We start from the raw sequence: 26,856 nt of genomic DNA on the forward strand, positions 1-26,856 counted from the left end.
TTCCCTGTAAACTTTAAAAGCTTAAGGCACTAATAGACCTACATATAAATTCTGACAATTTGAACCTTGAACAGCTTGATATACCTTTTTGAGCCTGAGGGCATGTACAGCTGTTTTTAATATGTTTTATATGTAGTCATTGTCTTGCTGTTAGATTACTTTTTGGTCTTCTCAATTTTTTTTAATCAATGATCACATAAAAAGGACTTTTATCCATGGTTCACACGAACAGTGAGTAACAAGCATGCTTTCTTACAACAGAGCAGCAGTGTTTTAGACCTCATTTTTGATAGCTAGACCAAGTAACCAGTCTGTAACAGCCATTTTGGCTCTCATGCCGTTCCCTCTATTCAAACCGCAATGATAATAATGGTCACTGAGTGCTGAATGGATGGTACAAGTTTATTGGTTGCCATTTATGGCTTTAAAGTTTAAGTTGTTACACACTGTTCATCAAGGTTTATTATGCTGTAATAGGTTTATTTGGCTCCAAGTTCACTATTGTCCACTATTCTTTCGAACCATATGCTGGAAAAGGTATACCTTGGATGTGTATTCCACATCATGTTATGTTAACTACACAACATGATTAATTATTTATTTGTGATGGCAAATGTGTATCAGACAGCTCATAGAAATTAATCATATCTCTACCTTTTTAAGCCAGCCTCTATCCTGCTGCTCACATTTTTGTTGATTACAAACTATACAAATTTGAATTCCATGGCATACACTAGTTTTAGATTTAATAAGCAAGCCTATCCAGAATATTCCCTTTGTGTCAAGCCTATAGCAGTGTTCTGAACAGATTGTGTGTTTGGCTGCCACCGAGCGTATCTGACTGTGCTTGTGTGTGTGTGTGTGTGTGTGGGGGGGGGGGGTTATGCATGTCCCAGTTTGTCCTGTCTGCCCAGTCAGCTGTGGACAGCCCCAGACGTGACCATGGCCTTATGAAAGGTATTGTGGAGGCCTGCCCACACAATGGGGGGGATGGTGCCGGCGTTTTGCCTAACAGCTGGCACTATCCCATGAGGGATGGGCCCTCTTTCGTCCCCGCTTTCAAAGTTTGCACCCTGACCCCGGAGTATGGCGATTTCACTACTGCTCGCCAAACCTGTTCCACTGCGCAGGAGTGGAGGAATCAATCATGAGTTTATTGGGAGGAAAGACAAATATCACAGATCTAAACTGGTGCAAACAACTCGAGGTCACACTAAAAGCTTATTTATTATTATTTATTCCATTGAACTGTGGATAAATACATGGCTACATATTACTAACCAACAAAATATCCTATTTTAAATCATTAGCAGCGCATGTAGTAAGGGGTTAAACAGTAGTACAAGAAATTTGTTAACATGTAAAAATCATTTTGAAATAGTTCTAGTTCGTTCTGATCTCCTGCTTTTAATTAATGGCAGGAATTTGTAGTTCAAGTGTAATTTCTTCCAGAGTGGTTTCCCAGCAGCCTCAGCAGAAATCTTACAAATGTTTTTTTTATTATTTTCAATTACTTGAATTATGTTTATTTACTAAAAATATGAAATATTCAAAATAATATTTAGAAACGTTGTGACCCAAATGAAATTGATATCGAAATTTAACAATGAAGCCACATGAAACGACGCCAGAACTGTTCATCATGCAGAACAATAACGAAAGGCAGGATTGTACGCGCAAGTCCACATAACCAAATATTGCTTCAAGACAAAAACGAGCCAGGCCTGTTAGGCCGATTGTGCACACAGCACTTCCCATTCTGCGGCTGAAGGAACGGGCCTCTCAGGCTGGGTGCTGCTGCTGACTAATGGGCTCCTTGAGACTATTCGCTATTGCCCGTCTGGCACGCACCCCACTCCGCGGGCTGCTGGTGGGCAAACCAAGAAGCCTAATTCTTGCGCTCGCAAGGCATCGTGGGATTCGAGCGGTGCCAGACCCTTCGGGTTGATGGCGAACACCCCCTTTCTTAAGGTAGGCGGTGGGTTCTTGGCCTCACGGGTTATAAAGGTGCAGAGGATTCCCTCCCCCCTCCCATTTCATTATGCAGGACATTTTATTTTTTTTATTTTTTGGCAATATCCGGACCCATTTTGCACGGAAAAAAGGTTTAGATATATTTCCTTTGATCTCTTTGCTTGTCACACAGACTTGACAGATCAGTAGAACTGAGCCTCATTTGGCACTTATTAATATTGCAATATTAATGTTGTATAAATAAAAAAAATGTATCATATGCACTATTTTAACATTCATAGCCAGATTAATTCAGCTTCTTTTTTAACATTACACTGTTTCATTTTGAACACCATTCTCAACACCATTATACCCCAGCATTGGGGTATATATTAATTCAAGCCGCAATGTCAAATTCTGTTCTGTTTGGCAAAGTATTTTAAAAACAGGCACCTATTGGTGGCAATCTGGCAAGAGTGAAAATCTGTACCCTCTGTATGTTACTGCAGTCAAGGTGAGTCATTGTGATAAACAATCTCCATGTTATGGCACAGGCTAACCTGTATGGACCCTCCAGAAAGACTGTTTAAACAGATCAAATCGGTGCTCAAAGCAATATTTAATTAGGATCAAGGATTTAGATACCATTTCAACTTTGGGGGGGGGGGAGACAACAAACAGGACATAAGTCTTTTTTTTTCATGGTGTGAGGGCACTAACAGTACTACCCAAAACAATATGATTATATTGGGGGGGGGGGGCATTTCATGATTGATTGGAGTAGGGATTACTGATTAGGCTTCACATTGGTAAAATCATTTTATGCTTCTCATACAGACAATATATCCTGCTTTGTCCGGGACTGGTGAAAAACCTGAGCTGTGACAGCTTGGGAAGAGCCTCCATAGGTTCCACACGGCTCTTGATAGTCTGGGGGTATGTTAAAGCAAGGTGTGAGAGGAAACTCTGAAGAGATGATTTAAAAAAATTTTTTTTAAAAACTTACCCAATTTTTTAGCCTCCTTTCTCTATTGTCAGGAAGAACTCGGTGATCTGACTTCAGAGTACCTCAGAGTACTGTACTCAGTCGGGGGATGTTCAGGTCGGGGGGGGGGGGGGGGGCTGAAAGGGAAAAGGGGGGGGGGTCGTACAGAATTCTTCAGCCTGCATTCTCTATTGGTCAATAGGATTCTGTGACCTTCACTAAGGGCTAAGGTATGTATGAGGTTATTGTTTGGAATACAATTGGCAAAAAGAAAAGGATGGTGGAAGACACCTATGTTAATTACAGGCATGTAAACAGAGCTCTATCCTCTCGTGCGCTGGAGACGTTGGAAGGAATTCCAACCAGATGGCGCACGATGGCTTTTACGAGAGAGGATATTTTCTCAGTTAAATGCAGAATCATTTCAGCGGTTTTTGAAGTCTTACCTGATCGTAGCATGCAGGACTGTCTACACAGACGCCGGTTCCTCAACAAATCAAGGTGATCAGCTGAAGCAGGTTGTTTCCACGCTGGGTAGTCATAACTGTAAAAAAAATTTTAGCAAAGAGAAGACTGTGGAGCACATCCATAAGATTACAAAAAAATCATTTTCTTTTGTTTGAACATTAATGATTTTCTGTATGACAGTACTGATATTTTTTATTCTTTCTTTTGTATAACTGCCCAACACCACAGTGAAACTAAGGGGAAGAGGGCTTGAGGAACTGACGGCCATACGACCTCATCTCATTTCCAGGTCTTTCTCCCCTCAGTGGACCATGATGAATCCATGGATCATTCCAGGTTAACACGGATTTCTTTGCAGACACACACTTCTTGTCTGGATCCATTGTGATGTAGCGCCATTATCATAAATAGGGGCCTTTTGTCACTTTGGAACTGAACAGCAGGTGACAGGGGCTGTGGAGGGTGTTAGGGGGTGGGGGTGGAGGGTCGGAACTGAGCGAGGAAATTGAGCATCCAATGGGCCTGAAGGATCGGCCTGAGACCTGCTGACCCTGAGGTCATGACACCCCACAGCACACACACACACACACATGCGCAAACACACACACAAACACACATATGAGCATGCATGCACACACAGACATATACACACAGATGCAAACAGATATACACATGCACACACACACACACACACACGAATACACACGCACACGCACACATATGCGCGTACACACACACATACAAACACGCAGAGGCATGCACGCACGTACACACACACGCACAAATGCACACACACAAAAGTACACACACACACGCACGCACGCACACACACACAAACGCACGCACGCACGCACGCACACACACATCTATCTTGCTGCCCATTAAGACCTCCATCAACTGCAGGGTCCCCTGTGGAGGGAACATGTGTTCTGGCTGTTAGCATTGTGTTAGGCCTCAAGCCTTCCCCAGCTGCAAGAGCTCGGCAGAGAAGCTAGCATGTGGGCTTTGGGGCCCCCCGACTGGAGTCCTGGGGGGCTGAAGATGATGACGATGATGATGATGATGAAGATAGAGCTGTCTATATAGATTGCTTTATACTTCTATCAAGTGGACACAGGACTGAAGTGTCTGAGTGGAGGCCATAAAATCACATTATTGTTACTTGTTATGCAGCTTGACCATCCCATTCACTCAGGCTTTGTGGTGAAGCTGATGAGACAATTCCTTTCAATGTTACTCTTCACCAGGGCAAGAAGTCTGGTGGCATAAAATGATTTCTGACATTCACGAACAAACACAACAAAAGGAAAAAATAAAGATAAAAACTTTGGGGTGTGTTAAGATGATAACACAGATGATTTTATGATTTTACTGTGCCATGAGAAAAGTCCCTTCATTTGTATCTCTGAGGTGCAGAAGCCACCTCAAGTAACCCGTTTATTCACTGCACGCTCGTTTTGAATCATTTTTGATTCCTGCCTTCCAGCAATAGTGAATGGACACACCTGAAGGCAAGGCTTTATAGACCAGATGGGCCAGTGCTAAAGTATTGTGCTGGGTTTGTTTTGGGATTTTCCACAACCCAAAACCCTGCACAGATCCTGGGCATCGTCCGTCCCCCCCCCCTTGCCCCCCTCCCCAATATACCCCTGGGACCTGATCTTTCCTGACAGGACACTGCAGCCTGGAGGTGTCCGAATTTCCTCTGCCCAAAACATGTGTAAGCACTGTGGATGAAGAGGAGGCCAGAGACCGGAGCGCCCGGGCCAGAGAAAGTCTTTAATCTCCTTTACTTCAGAAGATCTGTGTGGGTAAATGTGATTAGCAGGGGAGTGTCCACACCCACCCCCTCCCCCTCCCTCTTTCTCTCTGTCTCACAAGATGAGAGAGTGGGTCCAATCTGCCCGAGGAAGACCCTCACTGTCTTTCATAATAGTCAGCACCGGTGCATCCTGGCATGCAGCACATGCTCTCACACAGATTTTCTATAACGTCCATTTACTCATGCAGCTGGATATTGTACTCAGGTTAAATGCCATCAGCAGGAACCCAGCTGGGAATCAAGTCCACAGACTCGGCGTTACAAGCCCACTTCCCTTCTCTTATACCACACTGCAAAGGCAGGATTCATTATCAGATCTTTACATTTCAATAAGGAGACTTAATAGTTAAATGGTGCTTTCTGTCAGGAGGCACTGACTGAAAATTTAATTATCCACCAAATCCTGGACATAAGATGCATAAGTACGTAACAAGTAATAAGTGTGTAACTTCAATAACAATGAGCTGTGATTATTTTTCACTGTGGAGACGAACATATATCTACAGTCACCCGCCATCACCCCAAAGGAAGCACATAATTCGCGCGAACGAAATATCACGAAAAAACAAAAACGAAACATGAAACGAGGGGGTCTACCTGCACACCTCTCAAGTTCACCGTTTTTCTGTATTTATCTTCTAAAAAATCTTTAAAACTCCAACAATGACTGGGAGCGTGTGGGATCTCTGTTACGTCAGCATCTGGACTGGCTGCTCGGCAGTAAACACACCTGTTTACAGACTGCCCAGTAGCAGATGGTGGAGCGAGGGGAGTTCCCGTTTGAGGATTTAATTTGGGAATTACCAAGTCACTCTGCAGGTCCTGCCCCAGCCCACAAGATAAAGAACCTGGACCCCTGGCCTTGTTCCCCACTGTCCAGCCGGAAGAAAATATGTTTCAGACCCAACGCCTCATTCATTCAGGCACAACCAGCTCTGCACATTTAATTCCCTAATGTTTCTGCAAAACTGATTGATCGAGGGAAGTACTGTCTAAAAGGCAGATAAATGTACAACTGTTTTTCTGTTACTCTTGTAGTCACTGAAGGTGTGAAGGTATTCCTTGTTATTTACATTTATCTGAGATTCTAACCTGCTTTTTAAACCCTACAATAAACCATTCTTCATATTAAGACTTTTCATATGCGGCATTTCCATCCTTCGATGTCACATAATTATACATGATAATTCATAATTTGTTATACCAGAAACATAAAGGCCATGGCCTGATTGTTTGTGTAGTTAGCATACATTTCATATTTATAATCCAGTATGGAAATCACATGCTATAGTCCAAGCATGTGCAATCACTGTATTGAATCACTCTTGTGGCCGTCTGTGTGAGCAGGAATACGTCCGTATTTTCAGTTTAATTGTATTTATCAAATATATTCATAAACAAAATATATCAGCTTGAGTTAAGAAAAATTTCATCTCTTAATTTTAAAAGATCAGCTGAAAGCCTGACATCGGAAAGCATTGGAACCGCAAACATTTTTTTGCATACCAATTATTTTCTTTTTTTAAAGGAAAAAAAAAAATCTACATTCTGAAGTTACTTTCAATGCTGCTTTGCTTGTAAAGCAAATAATTCTGTGGAAGTGTGTCTCAACAATGGGGACATTTCTTTTACTAGACGCGGGCCACTTATTGTACATAAAGCTTTTGCAACCCACCACCCCTCACCCCTTTCTCCTTTTTCTTCTATCTCCTTTTAAGAATGCGCAATACTTTTAACATAATTCAGCTCATTGTTTTCACCCTAACCCCCTTCCCTCCTCCCCACTCCCCCCCCTCCCCACACACACACACACACACACACACACACACACCCAACCCGCTTCAACAAAAAAAAAAAAAAAAAAAAAAAGGGAACACAAAGAGAGGAGAGGGACAGCAGTCCCCAACTAGCCAGGTGTTCCTTACTGCTGGCCTGCTCCCTAATGACTCGAGCTCTGGTGCAGCAGCTGCCGGCCAGTCTCCTTTGTATGACTCTATTGTGGGCGCACACCCCTCGTTGATTCATGGGCAGCACGGGGGGAAGACCTTTGGAGTGACAGCCACTTGCTTATCTTAGAATCCTCCGGGCCCCCAAACGTGTGTGTGCGCGCGTGTGCCGGGGGTGTGCTTGCATTCATCCGCCTGCCCCGTTGTGTGTGCGTGCGTGTGTGCGCGTGTGTGTGTGTGAGGCTCATTGTGAGGTTGCTGCGCTCCTATTGGTCCACAGTTGGTCACTCACTAATGGGGGAAGCGTAGACATTGCAGCTCCATCTGTTCAGCCACTCATTGTTCAGCTTGACTGCTTTGGAAAGGTCCACGAGCCGCACTGCCAGTGAGGAGGAGCCGGGAACCGCTGCGCTACGGACAAGTCCATGTCTGCAGCGAGTCTTCCTGGAAGGCACGGGACTTTCTGGATTTTAGTTTGGAAAGAAGAGAACAGAGGATAAAAAGGGGAAATATTTTTTTTTTGTCAGCCAGCTGAAAACTAAAACCGAAAGAAGTGTGAAAAAGACCACAAAGTTTTCGTTGCACGGAGAGATGAGCAAAGTTAATCATTCCAAAGCACTTTCCTAGGAATTCCTTTTGTTTGGTTTTATACTGGAACCCGGTGGTAAGTGTTGTCATTATTAAACTTTTACAAAAATATGTTGCAAATGATGTATTAGTTGCAGTGTGAAACTTATGTGTTTTGTGTTTGAGTTTGAAATGTAAACTAGTGCTACTTATCAGATAAAGGGATACAGGGAGTATTGGCCTGAGTGGGGTGTTTCACCTTATAATAAACAAAATTGATACTATTATTGAGTCTTCATGAAAAAATAAAACAAATAAAGATTAATTGTAAGATTAAGAGAAGATAAACTTTAACATATATACCTTCTGGGTTATAAGCTCACAGCGTTGTAGACTTGCAGTGATAGCATCCCAGTGATGTAGCAGAACAAATTAACCAAATCTCTGATTCATCTGCTGTGCACTAATGCACTAATTGTTTCAACAAATTGCAGAGTGTTAAACCTGCGAGATTAGTTATCACTTACTTCACAGTGATGGGAGTTTTTTACTCATTCTTGTGAATCACATGCCTCTCATTAACTACAGACCACTTCTATTCAGTGCACCTGTTCTGATTCATACTCATGCACAAAACAACTGGATCTGAACAAGCCTGAGAATTTTCTTTAAAGGAATAAATAGAATTCTGACTGTGCTCTGCAAAGTTATTAATTCATTTATAGCTTTGTGCACCTGCTGTATATTTTGAATGATCAGCGAGTGCAACAACATTTTTCAAAGATACAGATTTTAAGGCGAAGAATTAAGATTTGAAATGCAATCTAGCATTGTGTTCTTAAGTACTAGGCATTAATGTTATTTGTCCTCACTCAAGACGTTTGAGCATTTTTTAAAATCTCTAATGGAAAATGGTGAGGCTAAAACTGAGGGTTAAAACCCCAGTCAGAAATTCAATCCTGGAAAAATCAGAATGGTGCATGGAACAGGGCTTTAGACCCACCATGATTATGGGAGTCTTCCCATTCTACTGCACCTTCTCCACACAAAACAAGCCAATGTGAGTACCCTGGAATTCGACCCAAAGAAAAGTGCTGGAAACAGAGCTTATGAAGGTTTTAATGCTACTACAGACAATCTTTTTTTCAGTGGGGGGGGGGGAGGGGGGGGGTGGGGGGGGGGGTGAGGGGAGGGTGTAGCTTCTAAAGGGTTAAAGTAAGGTTTCTACTTTGTCACGTGACCCATTGTGTGGGGGCATATGCGGCAGGCCTATTCAAAGGCTCCAGAAGACGGGCAGGACACCGGTTGCTGGTCCCCTGTGGCTGCAGCAGACATCTGTTGCCCTCCTGGCCGTAGCCCATCTCTGGGCTGGAGCATGCCTCCCTTTGTTCACAATGTAGCTGCGCAGACAGCAGGCTCCCCTCCTGGCACAATGGGGATCAAATCCACTGGGACTCTCGCTCTCTCTCCCTATCCACCGGCTATAGGCATGTATTACAGAGACATCTCCTCCACTCAGACACCACCGACAGCCTGAAAAACAGTGAACTCACTCATTAACATGAAAACCTGCAGACAGCAAGCAGAGTGAGACTGGTATGTGGTAAAGTGCAGGAAGCGTCACAGGCAAAACAGACTGAACTACAGTCAGTGCGAGTACAAGCAGTGGAAACAGACTTTGCGTGTCATAGCCAAGAAGAAGGGCGTCTGCCTTTCTGCCTCCAGAGGAAGGATAAATTAAAATAATCAAAGTAATACAGAGTACAGTCGTTCATACTAAGAAAGATTCCCCTGGGCTCAAAATGGCCCTCTCTGGAGTCTCTCTCCTCAGGCCCAAGGGTCTCTGGGAAAGAGGCAGGTGTTTCTATGGGCACTTGCTGAAGCTTTTCTGCCAGACAGTGATTACTGATTATGTTAAACTTTTTTGTGTTTGCGATTATCATACCTCACAACTATATTAGTGATGTCGCATGTGGCATAATTTCATTTCTATCGGAAATAGTTGAACTATAAAGGAATTTCATCATTGTGGATGAGGTCTTTATCTGAGTAAAGAAAAGTCAACCCGCTTTAGCATGAAATGGAACTTTACATTCAGTTTCTTTGGAATGATAGATCCACATACTTTCTGACATTTTGGGAAACATAAATAAATATAAAACAGCTTATCCATATTTATTATACATTCTAGACAACTGAATTAATAGAAATTGCAACATATTTTAGTATGTATGTACATTAAATTCCCTGGGATTAAGAATCAGCTTTATGCAACACCAGGTTATTATGATCTGCTGACTCTTCTGCCTGCATTCCTTTTTAAAGTAAATCTGCAGTTCTGTCAGCTTTTAAGAAATGTCCATCCTGTAGCATAAATCTTCCCCCATTTCCATTGTTGGTAACAACAAATATTACTTTCATTAAATTCAGAATCGAATAGTAATTCAGCATTCACCGCCAAATAGAAAAGCCTGGAATAATCCTTATGACTGGACGACCTGTAGTTTTCAATATGTGTTGTCTACGTTGAAATTTGAGGGTTGCAGAAGGTAGCTTCTCATTTTTTTTCATCTGTTCTGAGCAACGTGTACTCATCTGGATCATGTCTCACAGTATGGCATATGTCATGGTTTAATACACCTCTTTGTGTATATCCAATCCTCAATATCGATTGAGAAATTTTCTATTGCTGAAGAAGTACTTACTGTATTAGTTTACAGTTTGGCAGTTGGCTAACCATCACTAGCTTCCATTTCTTTTTTTATGTGTAAATGTGGAAGGCCAGCTGTGACACAGAGAGCTCTTTGACTGCACAGCGCTGGGCGCGCCGGGCGGAACGAGGCCCTGAGGAGCGTGTGTGGCTAGCTGTGACTCAGCGGCAGCGCGTGGCGCTGGCTCTGGGCGGTTCGCATAGCAGCTAGCCTCCGTCTGCGCAGCCCGCCACACAATGGGCCCACGGAGCGGCCCTGATTGGCCTGGCAGCTGCATTGTTCGGGGAGGGTGAGCCAGACACACTTGAGCCCCCTGCCTCCTTTGTGTGCTCCTTTTGTGAGAGCCCGGCCTAAATTATTCAAGCCCTGTCATGGCATTCATGGGACATTCTTAAAGCACCGGCAGCTTAGCAACCACAAGGCGTGTTGCTAGGCAGCCCTCCTGTCCAACATGCTCCACCCCAGCCCCCCCCCCCCCTCCCCACCCCCCTTCTCTCCTCACATCCCCCCAAAACTTTTAAAGGCTTTTTGGTGGGTGGGTCTGATGAGGTGAGATCCTCTATAGCATGTCACCTTCTACCACCGGCACTCTTCAGGCCAACGGTTCGGGATCAGCACTCTCACTGGCTGCACTATGAAGGTGAAGTGCTTTGGAATCTGACAGGAGGTCACCAGGCTTCCCCGAGACCGGCTCCAGCCACCTGCTCGCATCAGGACAATTACGCGGGTCCCTCCCCCCTCACCCTGTCACACGCTTTCGGAATCCCCAGGAGCGTTGAGAAATAGATACACGTTTTCAGATCAGATCAGTCAGCTATGATGGATTATAAACCATGGCAGGAACTGTTCCTTATGGGGTTATTTTTACTTTGGGTGGGACATAATATAAGACCTAATTTATATATGGAAAGAAGCTTAATTTAGTGCTTTAGCTGTAGACAGATGAGATAGCAGAAAGCTATTGACTTTAATTGCAACCTATTCAGAAGGAACAGCTTAGTTAAAAAAATTATTTAAAAAATATTTTAAACCCCACCATCTATTTTAAAGCAGGGTTTGGTAACAAGATGGCTTCTCACAGTAAAGCATGATTCACATGAGAGTGAACAAAGGCCATGTTGACTAGGTAGGAAAATTAAGAAACAGAAGAAAATACTTTTTTTTTTTCACATTGGCATGCGTGTTGTCACCTTGTGTTTCATATGTTTTATCTACTGTTCATGCCAGTACCTGTTATTGGATGCTGAAAGTCTTGGGTAACCTTAGTAGAGCATATTGTTTAAATATCAGATGATTACATGTCAGCATCAGCAAACAGCAATGCCAAATGGAACTCAAATTCCACTATGAGTTTTGAGAGTTGTATTTTAACGCACAACTGACACTGCTGAAAGGTGAGGTGAGGTGAGGTGGCAGATAACGGCTGTTCTTTTTTTTGGGGGTGGGGGAGGGGGGTGTACTGCACCTCTGCACCTCCCCCAAGATTAATGAGCACTGACACTTGTTTTTTTTTTAGTTTTTTTTTTTTTAATGTGTCAACGCTTTTTAAAAATGGGGAACAAGTCACAACGAGGCAGGCCTACTGTAAGGGTGATTAATTTCTGCCAGTCAGCAGATTTTTACTGTACCTCAACTGAGCTGGGTAAAACGGCTTTTAGTTACGTCCCATTGAGCTGGAACCATCTGCAAGCAATTACCAAACGACACTGTTTCATCCCTCTTAGAGAATTTAAATGACTAATCCATTCTTTAAAAAAAGTTGCACCTGTTTTGCATAATGTTGGCGTGTTGTCTACTTGTTCCTTTTAATATTGTGTGTCGTAACTCAATGTTTATTTTCATTTTCTGAAGTTCGTGGAGCAGATGAACTGACAGATTGCATAAAAACTAATATATTATTATGCATGATATGATTGGTTTATGCATTATTTTAACTGAATATAATATAAAAAAAAAGCTAAATCAATTTATAATATAGGCTAGCCAAATATACTAACAGAACGGGTTAAAATTGCAAGCGTAAGTCTATTTTCTGGACATTCTAACTAGTCAGTTAAAAGAAAGAATTAAATGGGGGCAGCTGTCCTAAGTCTGACTCAAAGAGGATGGCAACTATGCTATTTATGCACAGATACTCCATATATACCATAAGACAACCTCATGCTGGATTAGCTCCCTGGAAAAAAAAATGCATTTATAACTATGTGCATTTTCATGAAACACAAAACACTTAGGGGCAGATTCAATTAAATGGCACTTTGTTTAAAGGGGACCTACCCTTCAATCATTACATTACATTACATTACATTACAGGCATTTGGCAGACGCTCTAATCCCGAGCGACGTACAACAAAGTGTATAATCAAACCTCATATCAAGGATTTCCCTAATAAGGACTGTTTTGTATGGAGATGACTGGAAGAGGTTTATGTGAATGAAAATACAAATACAAATTTTTATTTGTATTTGGATTTCATTGCAGTAACTGCAATTTCCTAAACTATTCAATTTGCTTTGACCGAGCTATTTATTTAACCCAAAATTGTGTAAGATCTCAAATACGTGATTTGAATGTTGTTGACTGAAAATTCCAATGCTGATGTAGCAATCACTACTGGTGATTGACAGCAACAGCATTCTAGAACACCGACTTCAAATTTAGAAAAAAACACTCCAAAAAACCTGATAGGTCTGTGCGTAGACCCATGCAGGTGAGGCGGTTTTGCAGATGCATGATATTATACAATTATGGAACAGAATTCAAAATTGTATGGCTAATTTGGTTAAATACCTTTCACATATTCAGTATGTATTTCATATGTCATTCTAACCTATTTGGTATATCTACAACTATTTTTAAACTTTATGTTGATGAATCTACCCACAGAGGCACAGGGTGTAGATTCATCCACGCATAGTGGCCTCAAGAGGTATCCCTGAGCCTGGGGCAGATTGTGACATTTGGGCTCTCTGTATAAACATTTTTTCAGAGTCATGTTGTAGTGAGTGCAGAAAAAAAACTGAAAAAGTCGTTAAAAAAGGAAAAAAAGAAGAGCCGAATGAGTAGAACATATGATCTTTGTCTGCAGCCCCATTGGATAGGATTAAATCCAAATTTTTGCTTGGGTATAAATCTTTTCCTATGATTGCAGAAAAGTGATTGTGATTTCAGAAAAGTGCCACATTGGATAGAGTTTAATGTCTGGCATATCAGCCAGTGACATAATACATTTTTCCCTCCTTCTGTAGCAGAACTGCAGGCCTCCCTACATCCCAGAGTAGAGGAGTGGGGACACTGTCAGCGTGGAGCTGGATGTGTGCAGCAGCTTCATGGGCCTGAAGGACCACCTGGATGATGGGATAGGCCGCATCCTGGACCTGGGGCTAGATTTGGACTACCTCCATGTGGAGAGCACCGACCGGCAGCCTGACGTGATCACTCCCTGGACCCCCGCCAAGGACAAGTGTGTGGCGGAGGGAAAGGCAGGGGAGGAGGGGGGCAGCAGCACCAGCAGCTCCTCCTCCTCTGAGGAAGAGGAGGAGGAGGAGGAAGAAGAGGAGAGGGAGAGCACCGGGTCCGACGGCGAGGCTGAGCGGGCTCGCGGCGGTGTCGGCGGCGGTGAAAACCCGCGGGGCGGAGGGTCAGAAGACGGCGCTCACTCCCCGCTCTCCCACTCGCTCGGCCCGGGCCCGGACCCGGACCCGGGACAGTCCCTGGCCCCCGCAGAGGAACACAAGCCGCCAGACGCGCACAGGGAGTACCGCACAAAAATGGAGTTCGCCCTGAAGCTGGGCTACGCTGAGGAGCTGGTCCGGCTGGTTTTGGGCAAACTGGGGCCCGACGCGCTCATCAACGACATTCTGGGAGAGCTGGTCAAGCTGGGAAACAAGGCGGAGACCGAGCAGGGCGGGGCTACGCAGTCCACCTCCTCCTCCTCCTGCTCCACCTCCTCGCTGTCCTCCTCTTCCTGCCTGTTCCTGGCAGACTCCGATTCCCACAGGCCCGATACTCCGCCCCTCATGGAGCTGCTGGACGACGAGGAGAACATGCGGCCCATAGTCCTGGACGGCAGCAACGTAGCGATGAGGTGGGTCTCATGGTCTGTCGGCAGAATCGGGGCACATCTGCAGTCAAAGTCCCCTTGGTGAAGTCTAGTCTGTTTGCGAAGGGCATCGCTTTCATTTTCTGTTGTGGCTTTCAGGATAAAAAAAATAATAAAATGTATAATACTGGACTGCGACGGTATTTTTGTCTCTCTTATAAGAGCTTTTTTTTCCAAACTGTGCCTGGCATCAACAGCTTCAGCCTTAAGGTCCCAGTAACTGATTAGGTGCAGGCTCTGTGCTGGTGGCTGCATTGTGAGTAAATTCTCTAAAACTGGATTTGAGAAGTCAACCATATGATGTGAAAGCAATCAGACAGTATGCCAGCTAGCTTAACATAGTGTCACAGTATTTTTGTAATTATTTTGAAAAACTATTAAATCTAGTAAAGCGGTGATTGCACCCATCTATACACTGTTGGCATTATTGTAAAGGTTAAAACATTTTTGTAGAATGAGCTGAGGATGACTGAAGCTGAAACTGATGAAATGACAAGTAGGGTAATGAACTTTGCTCAGAGTATTCCAGCCTTTCAAGAGTAGAAATGAAGTAGCTACTTTTCTTTGACATTATTCAGACAGGTTATAACAGAGCACTGCTTTTTCGAGAGCACTGCTTTTTTACGCGCACACAGAACCTCTCTGTAGGTCTGCAGGGTCTGGAGAAGGGTTGGCTGCTTGGGCAGCTCTGGATGATTTGACAGGAAGATGTTGGATTCCACATTAAAAATACCACATGTATAAAAACCCACATTTATTTGCTACAAAAAATATGCGATTGGCCAAGATATCTTATGCGTTTGCTTTGACGATATTTGTTTTGTTTTGTTTAGTTTGTTTGTTTGGTTTCTCCAGGAAAGTGAGGCGGTGAGTAGACAGGTGGTGTTGGAGTCCTGGATTGCTCTAACTCTCAGACCTCCATACTCACAACCTCATGATTAACACACACTCCTTCATTCCTCTCTATGGAAATCTCCTTCCCATCTAACTTCTGGTTTTTAACTTCATATTTTATGTTCTGCTAAACCAAACACCCTCATCCAAAGTGTATGGCGCTTTATACATTCTTTAAGTGACCAAAAAAAAAAAATTAGAAATGTAGGATAGTTGTGGCCTACATGGGCCTTGAGGTTTGAACCTGCAGGCAGTCTATCAGGTTTGGTGTGACCGCTCCTAATGGTGTGGCCCATGGACTCTCTCTCTCATAGCCATGGGAACAAGGAGGTGTTCTCCTGCCAGGGAATCAAGCTGGCGGTGGACTGGTTTCTGGAGCGGGGCCATAAGGACGTGACCGTGTTCGTGCCGGCCTGGAGGAAGGAGCAGTCCCGACCCGATGCTCTCATCACAGGTAGCCACACCGCGGCCGCTACACTCACAGATAAGCTTTGTTGCGTTTGTAACGTATGCTTCATGCTTTGAACAGCAGCTTACTTTTTGGAATGTGTTCTAGAACTCCATTGCTTTCACCAGCAGTGACTGTGACATCAGCATGAGAATGTTCAGTAAAAACCCTAACCTAAACATTCTAATCACATAATTGTGACCATACACCTTAAAGGGTTAATTAAACACTTTAAGGGTGTACAGAATTGAGTGTTTCAATTCGTTCCACAGATCCAGGATGAATAACTACAGAAAAAAGTTACATTTGTATCAGCTACAAGATAATCCATAAAATAACACTAAGGGCCTGATTAACTAAGGTGATTAGGTCTTAGTAAATCCGGTCAGTAAATTAAGATTTTTGCACATGCAAAGTGACCAGTCCTTGGTATTGTTATTGGTTTTGTGTGTGCTGAAAGGTTTTGCACATGGTAACAGTCTCAGTAAAGTCTTAAGACACTGAAGTGCACTGGACGGGCCCGTAGACCGGTACAGCCCTGCAGGGCGAGGCTCAAGGAAGGCAGGGTTTCGGCTAGCTGGGACGGGAGTCTCATTCAGGTCCCCGCGAGCCTGCCCGTTAAGCCCCACATGAAGCAGACTTCCTCCGACTGGGGTCTGGCCACATGAAGCAGAATTCCTCCGACTGGGGTCTGTCCTAGCTTGGATCGCGAGCTGTCGTCAGTAGCGGCGGCTGACATCACGTGTTTCGAAGGAGAGCGCTTGCTTGCGTGCGCCCTCCTGAATTGACAGCGAAGGTTGCAGCAGTGAGCGTTGAGGAATATGATTGGGCTTTCCAAACAAATATTCCACAGAATTTACTCAAAGAGTTTAAACACACTTTCACTAACACAGATGTAATCAGATAAAAAGAATCCTAAAAGTCAGGGTGCTCAAGGCACTTATATCACCAGTTAGAATGACTGAAACTGGAGAAAGGAATGCGATCTCATTGCCTTTGCATCGACAGGTTAAAGTTTCACCGTAGTGACGTGGGAAAAAGAGATAAGTCTCAGGATGAAATTTAAAATGCATTTAATTATTAAATTTAAAATAAACAACCGCTGGAAGCAGAGTTGACATATAGCAATATTCTAAATGTAATACTTTTTCCAGGGTAAAAGATTTGAGAGGGATTGGCAACACTTCCATTAGAAATGTCTATATGTCTTTTACTCACTCAAAAACAAGGCAGGTGTGTCTAAATGTATTGGCTGGGAAAGTGTGATGGGTTTGCCTTTTGGCAGAGATTATGACAAGAATAGCCTAGAAATTTGAAATCAGACAGGCAGATCTGATGAACTGAGCAGTGAGCATAGTAAATTGCTTGGGTCTAGTTTACATTAAAAGGGGTTAACTTTAACTTTTAGGTTCCACAAATAATTAATCACTATCTACAGTTTAATAAATTCATGCTAATAGAAACAACAGTTGTTGCCTGCGTAGCAAATGTCTGTCATTAAGAAAGACTTAATCAGGCTGGCATTTTCTGATATTAAATTAAATGATCAGTTCTAGTTCAAATATTTAAAAGAATGTAATTTAATGTCATAGATTAATTAACATTTTGCATATGTGTTGCTATAAATATATGTTTGTATGGGTAACTTGTAATCCATACAGCGCCCAGTGCTTTTTGTCCACCCCAGGTTATGATAATCTATTGGTTGGTACTCGATCCGTTGTCATAAATCTTAAATTCTGCTGCAGATTAATGTGAGAATTTTCTTCTCTCCAGAGAGGGCATGTAACATTCTTTCAGCAATAAAGAAGTATGTTGTGTAATTACCAGAAATACCAGGCATAGATTTTTATTGTATAATAGAAGATTTTAAAGTCGGTGTAGTGTTAGAACGCTACGCTTGTATGTCTTTTATATCCCTGGAAAAAAACCTAAGTAAATAATATCTGTACGCATCAATCATAGCAGAGTTAACATTTCACCACGTGCTAATTTGTCAATCAAACCTAGAGACCACATTTTACTTTGACAGTGGTTCTATTATACGTGCAGTCAGAAAGTTATGACAGAGCACGGGGCCTGGTTCAAGGCATTCGTACAGCTCAAAGGTCTACCGCTGCCAAAAATAGCTGACATAAGCTTGCTCAATTTCAGAATAAAAATCAAGATACAACAGGACATTTCGGCACCTCCCCGTCTCTTAAAATGTCCACATTGCACAAGGCGCAGATCTTTAAAATATCAGGTTTTTAGATATGCTTAAGGGATTGAGTAAAGAACAATCCCCCCTCTGTGATGTGCTTACTGTACTGTATGCAACCAAGATTACCGGTCAGGAGCCAGCTGACAGCATTAGAACTGAATCTGTACCTGTGGTTAAATCGCAAATTCTGAAACACATCTAAAGTGCTTACAAAACAAAGTGCATGTAATTTGAGCAATGCAACTGATAAACGTCGACAAACGTTTCCAAGACTTGAACGTGTGATTACAGCGCGTACATTACATATTTCAGGGACTGAATTTCGACACAGAATCACATTGTTATTCACAAGCCAACTGATGACACAAGAGGTTCAATACTCAAACGTTTGCATATATACTATTGCACTTAAATCAATTACCTTCTCTGTAAACCAAAAGACTACTGTATATTGTATATACAGTAGTCTCTCCTCTTGAGATCCCTCTGATTTTATGCTGTCCTCCATGCAGACCAAGAGATCCTGAGGAGGCTGGAGAAGGAGAAGATTCTGGTGTTCACGCCGTCGCGACGCGTCCAGGGGCGCAGGGTGGTCTGCTACGACGACCGCTTCATCGTGAAGCTGGCCTACGAGTCCGACGGCATAATCGTATCCAACGACAACTACCGAGACCTGGCCAATGAGAAGCCAGAGTGGAAGAAGTTCATCGACGAGCGGCTGCTCATGTACTCCTTCGTCAACGATAAGTAAGGGAACCATTCTGTACTCTTCAGGTCTGAAAAGCACACGGCTTCATTGACCAAAACCATCACAAAGACGGGACCAAAGGTTCCCTTAAATCAAACGTTTACAGTGATATTTGTGAATCAAAGGTTTACAGTGATATCCGTGAATTAGTTAACAGTAATATGCATGAATCAAAGAGTCTGCTGAAGTCAGTTTGTTTCTTTCTGTGAATTGTACAATTGTATAGCGATACATATCCTCTCAATGGGCACCCATTCTCCAAATAATCAATAGTAATTTTATCCAGTAGTAATAATAGCACTTGCTGTAGGCACAGGAGGAGCCCTATTGCTTTGACATTTTAAGTGTGCGTCCTATTTCTGTATCCAGCTGTCAACTGGAGGCTACAGCAGTAAGACATGCTAGCCCACATGAGGTACCTCACCTCCAATCTACACAGACCTCCTATGGTGCTGCTGTGCTCACTTCTAGTGTGAAAAATTGTTACTGGCCTGGCCTGCAGACATTAGTATGAGGAATGTTCCATGCATGGGTGCAGGTGGCATAGTAATGATGAAATAGTATCAATGGCTTTGTTAGCAGGGACCTTGTAACCCAAAGGTTGCAGGTTTGATTTCCAGATAGGACGCTGGCGTTTTCTCTTGTTGAGCAAGGCAGTTGAGCAACCTGAACTGCCTCAGTACATATCAAGCTGTATAAACTGATACCACGTAAAAATGCTAAAAGCCGTGCGCGTCGCTCTGCAGAAGGGTGTCTAAATGCCAGTAATGTATCATAATGCCTCCCCAAGGTCTTTGCAACTATCTGTGATGCCCACCTGTTGATGTAGCCGTTTGACCAGCAAAGGAGGAAGAGCGTTCTCACGTCCTTCCGCGACTCTTCCTCTCGTCTGGGTCTCCCCGCCTGTCGCAGCGAGGGCTCACGGCCTCTTCTCGTCCCGCAGGTTCATGCCGCCAGACGACCCCCTGGGGCGCCACGGGCCCAGCCTGGAGAACTTCCTGAGGAAAAGGCCCGTCATCCCGGAGCACAAGAAGCAGCCCTGTCCTTACGGTGGCTACCCTCCCATTCCTGGGCCCCTCTGACTCAATAGTCCTATTCTTATAGACCTTATAACAAAATATATAGAAGACGCTTGTTGTAACTTAGTATTTTTACTACACCAACCACAATTTTATAAATATTTATATCATCGGCTCTGAAGTGTTCATCATGTGTTCTGAATGTATTTTTTTTTTGTTCCAGGAAAGAAGTGCACTTACGGGCACAAGTGTAAGTTCTACCACCCGGAGAGGGGCCCCCAGCCGCAGCGGTCCGTGGCGGACGAGCTGCGGGCCAGCGCCAAGAGCCTGGGGGAGTCGGGGCTGGTGAAGAGCCACAGCCTGCCCTCCAGCGCCCGGCCCGACCTGGGCCTGGACGCCCGGCGCGCCGCCTCCAAGCGCCAGTCCGACCCCAGCATCCGCACCTCCGCCTACAGCGACCCGGACGACCGGCTCAGCGCCAGAGCCAAGATGGAGGCGGCGCGCAAGACCCACGGCGGCCCCACCCCGACTCCTCCTCTTCCTCCTCCTCCGGCTCCACCCATCGTCTGCTACCCTCACAACCAGAGGGTGGCGCCCCCCGTGGGCGCGCCCCCACCCAAGACCCACGGGACGACCGCGCTAGGCTACCCGGAGCGGTACCCCGAGGGAGAGTCAGACCTGAGCTACTACTCCATGGTGAAGGCGTACTCGGGCCTGGGCCTGTCGGCGGGCCGCAGCCCGGACCGCCGTTTCCCCGCCGAGGCGGAGCTGCGCGTCAGCTCGGTGGCGTCGGACTGCAGCAGCGAGGGCAGCGCGAGCTGCGGCAGCAGCTCCGACTCGTACAGCGCCGGCTACAGCGAGCGCGCCTGCGTCAGCTCCCCGGACTCCCTGCTGGAGGACAACCTCAAGTGCCACCACCACCACCACCACCACCACTACCCACACAACACTGCCGGCCCCTCGCCCCAGCACCCGCACCCACACCCGCCACAGCACCCGCACCCGTCCCAGCCCCCCCACCCGCACCCACACCCGCCCCAGCACCCGCACCCCCACCCCTACGTGCTCTCCCAGCCGTTCGGCCACGGCTCTCAGAGCCTGACGCGGGTGCACGGCTTTGGGTACGAGGGCCCGTCGAACCACCACTTCAAGCATCCCCCCCTGCCCTACCTGCCCTCGCCCGTGGGCGTGCGGTCCGGCTGCCCGGGAGACTACCCGCCGCTCCCCCAGACCTCTCCCCGGTCGCAGGGCTCCCCGCTGAGCCGCGGCCTGGCGTCCTCGCGGGTGGAGAGCGCCTCGGACTCGCGGCTGTACGACCCGTCGCCCCTGCACCCCAGGAAGCTGCCCTTCTCTGGGCAGGAGCACGTGGGCAGCTGGGAGGCCTACCACCAGCACCAGCAGCAGCAGCACCCGCCGGCACAGCCCTGCCACGAGCAGTTCGCCTTCCAGACCCCGCCCGAGAGCCGGCAGCAGGCCTGGCGCCTGCCGTGGGGTCACCCGGCCTACCCCCCCGCCTACCCCGCCCCCGCCTCCCAGCAGCAGCACCAGCAGCACGAGCCCCCCTCCCTCAGCCGCTACCACGACGTGCGGGACAAGGTTTTCGTGAACCTGTGCAACATCTTCCCCGCCGAACAGGTGCGGCTCGTGATGGAGAGGAACCCGCACGTGACCGACGCCCAGCAGCTGGCTGCCGCCATCCTGGCGGAGAAGTCGCAGCCGGGCTACTGACCGGACGCACGGCGGAAGTTTCCGGGGCCGAGGCGCCCTCACACCCTCTCTCCTCTCAGCCACCGACGCGCCGACGTTTGTGCGCTGAAGGCAGGTTTGCTACAGTAGCACACTTATCGTAGTTCCAGTTCTCTGCAGGGAAACGCATAACATCAAATGCAGAATTGCCTGGGAAATGCATTTAACGTTTCCATTTTGCTGAGGAAAATAGTTGAATCCATTATTTTTTTTCTTTCAAAGAGAAAAAGCAGGGATTTTTTTTGTTAATCCAAACTTAATTTCGACTAAACTGCTGTTGAAATATTTTTGTGGTATCTTATTTTGTGCAATCCTACAGACAACAGACAACAGCACTCACCTATCAGCAGCCAGCTAGTCTTTAATGCATGCTTTGATTCTGGATCAAAGGCATGTCTTCCCAATCATACCCAGATAGTTTACTGCATTATAGTAATTTCATTTTATCCAGGTGGAAGGCTTGTAATTGCCTTTGAAGCTTGAAGTCTAAGTGTGGGCTGGTGTTTGTGTTGCTTTGGTTATATTTATTTTAATATATGTGTTTTATTATTTTATGTATTTTTTGTTGTGAAGTTTAAATGAGGAGGTACTGATTCTAAAGACATGAAATTTTGAAAGCAAATCAAATTGGAGAATATGAAAGATGGGTGTGGGCTGAGAGTGTAACAGGGTTGATGGACACTTTCATCCCAAATTAAACAAAAATGGAGCTTCAAAAAAGATGCCTAAATTTGAAGGGGGAGATGAGGAGAATAATGGATAAGCCTTCCGGTATCCCTTTGATGTCCAAATTTCACCAAACAAATCACTTAATGCAGTATAATTTAGGCAGAAAACACATTGACTCTGTATGACTGGTGTATATTTCTGATTCCAAACAAATATGAATGAAAAAGGGTTGTGGTTCTGGGTATAAATAAGAACAATCAGCAGCTCATTACAATAGAGAGCTTGTTACTGTGGTTGGAACAGAAACCAGCAAACACAGTGGTTCCCCAGGACCAGGGATGAGAAACACCCTGGTTCTGGGAGGGTCCGCAATTGCATTCCCAAACACCCCCCCCCAACTAAGTGACACCAATTTTCCCTGGTAGTCGCATCCCCCCCCCCCCGATCCCCCCCCGCCCCACCACCGCCGCCCACCCCCCACAATCGCAATCTCAATCCTACCCCAGTTTGTGATCTTTATGAAGCCTTTAAAAAAGCAAAACAAAACAACAACAAAAAACCTTTTTAACTTGATGGGGGTCCCTGGAATGCCTTTGAGCCTGGGTGGGGGTCCCTGGATCAAAACCGGCTGCAAACCCCCGGATCAAACGATAAACCCAACTCCTGAAACCTTTCAGCTCACACCCAAGCAAATCAGTACCTAATCTCACCTCAAAGTTTATTTGTATTACTTTTTTAATCTCCACAAAAACCTGACACCATTGAAAATCACAGCACGATGGTTTTTGCGGATATGCAGAATAGTATGGTTTTTTGATGCACTGTAGAGTACAAGTGAGGACATTTTATTTATATAATTTATTTTTTTCCTTATTTCGTTGTAATGTTTCTTTATGCTGTGTGTGTGTGTGATGTCTCCATCACAGTGGGAGGGGTTGGTAATGCAGTTATGTAGCAGAGCTAAAGTATAGCTAGAAAAGGCCAGAATGTTGTCAGAGGTGTAGAAATAGACACAGATGCACGGCTGCAGTGTCCGTGTATCTTAGCTTTAGTAAGGGAAGTCTCTGGTTCTGCTCTCAGGGATTTCTGATGGATGCTGTCCAAGCACTCTTTAATCTGCCCGTGTGGCTTCTTAGCCTAGTTTCCCAGCCCAACCCAGTCAAGCTCACGAAGAACTCAAAATTGCTTGCCATCCCGGTCCAGTTTTGAAACATGGATTTGTCGGAAAGGATGATTATTTTGTTACTTAATCCCAAAGAAAAAGAGCTTACATTATGAGATCTAAGGAGTCCCTTATTTTATTCCTTAATTATCCCAAACCTTTGTCTGTCACTAAATTTCATGCAGGTGAAAATATGGTAGTGTTTCTATCACAACACTTAATCTTAATCTTCTAGCTGGTGTAAAAATTACCTTACAGCTAGGCTTGTTTCACATCTCATAGTGTTCAATAGCAGTCAGTAACCAGCACAATCCTTGGGAGCCAGAGAATACCTTTATTCATTGATACAAATTGTATCTTATTAACTTAAGGAAAGATTTTTATATAAAAATGTATGGAAAATATATATACCCACAAATATATGAATTTATGCATAGTTGTTAGTCACATTTGTAACTATTAAAGAGATATTTTGGGGAACACGTTATTGTTTAATTTTAGCAAAGAGCACCAAAATTGTCAAAATGGGTTTTGGAGCAGAAAGAGCATGAAATGCATCTTCTCCTGCAAATGTATGTAAAAAAATTAAAAAAAATAAATAAATAAAGGAGGGTCGGGTACAGGGTTGCCAGCTAACCGAGAATTTACACCGTGAGATTTATTAAATACGACAAAAACTTGTGTGATCCAGCTAGGCTATGTTCACTTACTGAATCAGATAGCCCTGTATCACTCAGTGATAAAAGTTTTTTCTTTCTTTAGTGCTTTAAAATTTATGTCCACGATTGAATCATTGATAGCTATCCAATTGCAATTTGATGGCTGCAACGCATGTGCCCAAGTCACACACTTTACTTACTGTAACTTCATCAACACATTGTACAGGCTGGTCTCAGCACGTCTCCTACACCCACACCGGACGCTGAGCAGACTAAATACATATCAATCCAAAGCGGCGCATGCAAGTGCTGTAGCCTTTTAAAGAATTCTCGGTATTATTTTCGTGACTTTTGTTTAAAAGGGTTTTGTTTTTGGTTTTTTTTTTTTTTTTTTTAATTGTTTTTTTAAGGTGGCAGGAAGTACAAAACTAAAGTAGGTTGGCAGCCCTGATCGGACCATTGGAAGAATTAACAAGGGTTTTCTGTATACCTGTTAAACTCGAGAGACATTCATGTTAGTGCAGTAAATACTTCACATGCCTGGCCTATTTTGGGCAAAAGAAAATACCATATAATTAGTAGATCTGTTTGTGTTGGTGGAGATCATGCTTTATTACAAACATTTGTCCAAATAATAGATTGCTTAGGTGCAAAAATAGAAGAAACTGTTTAAATACCATACCAGTTCCCACCATACCAGTTTATACCATAGAACAATAATGTGTGCAAGTAGATTAGACGTATACGTGACATTTTTAGAAAATGTTGCAGTAAGCCGGTCCACAAGGACAGACAAACGTTAAAAGATATTTCCAGGTTTTGAAACGTGGCTGCTGTCAACAGTGGGATCCAGAGCATACGAAACGAAGAGGGAAGAGACCATTCATTCCTTTTGAAGTTTTTACATTAAGCATTGTGGCCTTTCCATTCTTGGATTTTGAGTGAGGATGTGGACTGGCCCGACCCAGAAATGCCAGAGGAAGTGAAAGGGCTGACACAGGAAGTGAAAGGGCTCACAAGCTGCCCAGAACAGGATGTCCGAGCACCTTTTGAAATGAAGAGCCTTCTCTCTGGCCGCGGAACACCGTGTGTTGCCACGGGCGGAGACGTGGGTATATAAGAGTAAATGCTTCTTCTTAGCATTGTGCTTATTGACACATCCCATAATAATCTGAACCATGTTCAGCAAACTATTACTCACATTCTTTTTTTCTCCATTTTTGTAACTTGTTGGAAATGTGTAAATTCCGGTAACAGCTTGATGCTGTGAACATGGCTTGGCTGAATTTTTGTATTTTAAATTTGTTGATTTTCTACCTTTCCAACCCAACCCTACAGCTGTGACAAGTGTAGAGTTTTCATGTCATTGTAATGTATACACCTTTTGAAGTGATTTATGACAATTTTATATAAGGTGAGGTAATTTCATTGCAATTACTTCACCATTAAGATGACGTTTTTCATGACAATTTTCGATGTTTTCCCTTATGTGCAGTATTACAAAGGTTTGCTACAGTATTATATTTCAAAAAAAAATGTACGCTATTTTTTTAAATAAAAGAACAATATAGGGAATCAGTTTTTGTAGACCAAAGCCACAGGCAGAATGGAAAACAAAAGGGACTAAAGTATTTTAGGACGCATCAGGAATTGTTAAAATACTAGACGGTACACACCTCAGACTGTGGGCATTACAACTTTTAAAAAATTATACAGCATTACATTTTGAACATTTTTAGCTTTCCCCAAACCCTTCAATGACAAACGAGAAATGACATTGTTATTACCATTTCTAAAAGTGGAAGTACTTGGATTTAGAGGTTTTGAAATTGAGTTTTCTTCTCATTCACAGGAAAACATCTGAAGGAACGATCCATTACCAGAGTGCAGATAGGCTAGTGCAGTGCATTTATACGTTCCTGCAGCTCTGTACATGCAGTTATTTTCGTTCACATCGCCCAAGCCAATTATGTACATCAGCAATTATGTGAAAATCAGTATTCCATATGATCTAAGCGAATTGCGACCTGATGGCTGCTCTTAGCTTAGACAGCCAGCTCATCTGCAATGAAACTCATCTGAAGAATTAATTTTCACATTCAGTTAAACAAGCAGCAGCAAGATCAAAGCTAAAGCACTGGCCTGGTTAAGCCTTAGAGTCCCAGACAGGAGAAACACACAGAAGTTTCACCAGCAGGGTGTGAAATTAGCACCCGCCACCAGCCACCAAATGCTGGCAAAATTTTGATTGTGGCTGCTGAGATTTTCTAAACTAACTTTGCCAGGTAACCCTGCAGCAACAGGTTGTGCCATATTGTAAAAGGTAATGTGGCTGGTAAAATGTTTAAAATGGCTGGCGAGTTCTTAAAATCCACAGGTCCCACTGGCCAGTGGGTGGGGAAAAAAAGCTAATTTCATGCCCTGCTAACCAATCAGACCGCATTGCTTTAACTTTATCCACAGACGAACGAAATGCATCTGACTTCAATGTTTCGATAACAGAAGGTAACTACACTGGGTTCTTTTTACAACGTTCTGATGAAATGGCACAGTGTACTTTAATGCATTGGGGTGTTTCTGTAAAGAAAAGCAGGATAAATGTGATGTGCTTTGGACCGTTCAAAATAAAACAAATTTACCTTTTCTTTTGGTCTCTATTATTTTTATATTCCTCAGTTCAGAGTCATATTGGAAGCAACAATACCAACCAAAATGTCATGCTGGCTATGGGAGCCAAAGACTCAGGTTGTTTA

The 26,856-nt window shown here is 44.1% G+C and overlaps 1 protein-coding gene across 1 annotated transcript; it reads left to right on the plus strand.

Annotated features, from left to right (window-relative positions):
* Positions 1-7,478: 7,478 nt before the first annotated feature.
* On the plus strand, positions 7,479-26,747 carry LOC135240353 (probable ribonuclease ZC3H12C). The gene is made up of 6 exons (XM_064309723.1): positions 7,479-7,838; positions 13,702-14,540; positions 15,764-15,903; positions 18,613-18,847; positions 19,792-19,898; positions 20,091-26,747. Exons 2-6 carry the CDS (start codon positions 13,783-13,785, stop codon positions 21,593-21,595), a joined length of 2,745 nt encoding a protein of 914 aa, XP_064165793.1. The 5' UTR covers positions 7,479-7,838; positions 13,702-13,782; the 3' UTR covers positions 21,596-26,747.
* The last annotated feature ends 109 nt before the right edge of the window (positions 26,748-26,856 follow it).

The sequence above is a fragment of the Anguilla rostrata genome, chromosome 15, assembly GCF_018555375.3.
Source record: "Anguilla rostrata isolate EN2019 chromosome 15, ASM1855537v3, whole genome shotgun sequence".
Taxonomy (NCBI): domain Eukaryota; kingdom Metazoa; phylum Chordata; class Actinopteri; order Anguilliformes; family Anguillidae; genus Anguilla; species Anguilla rostrata.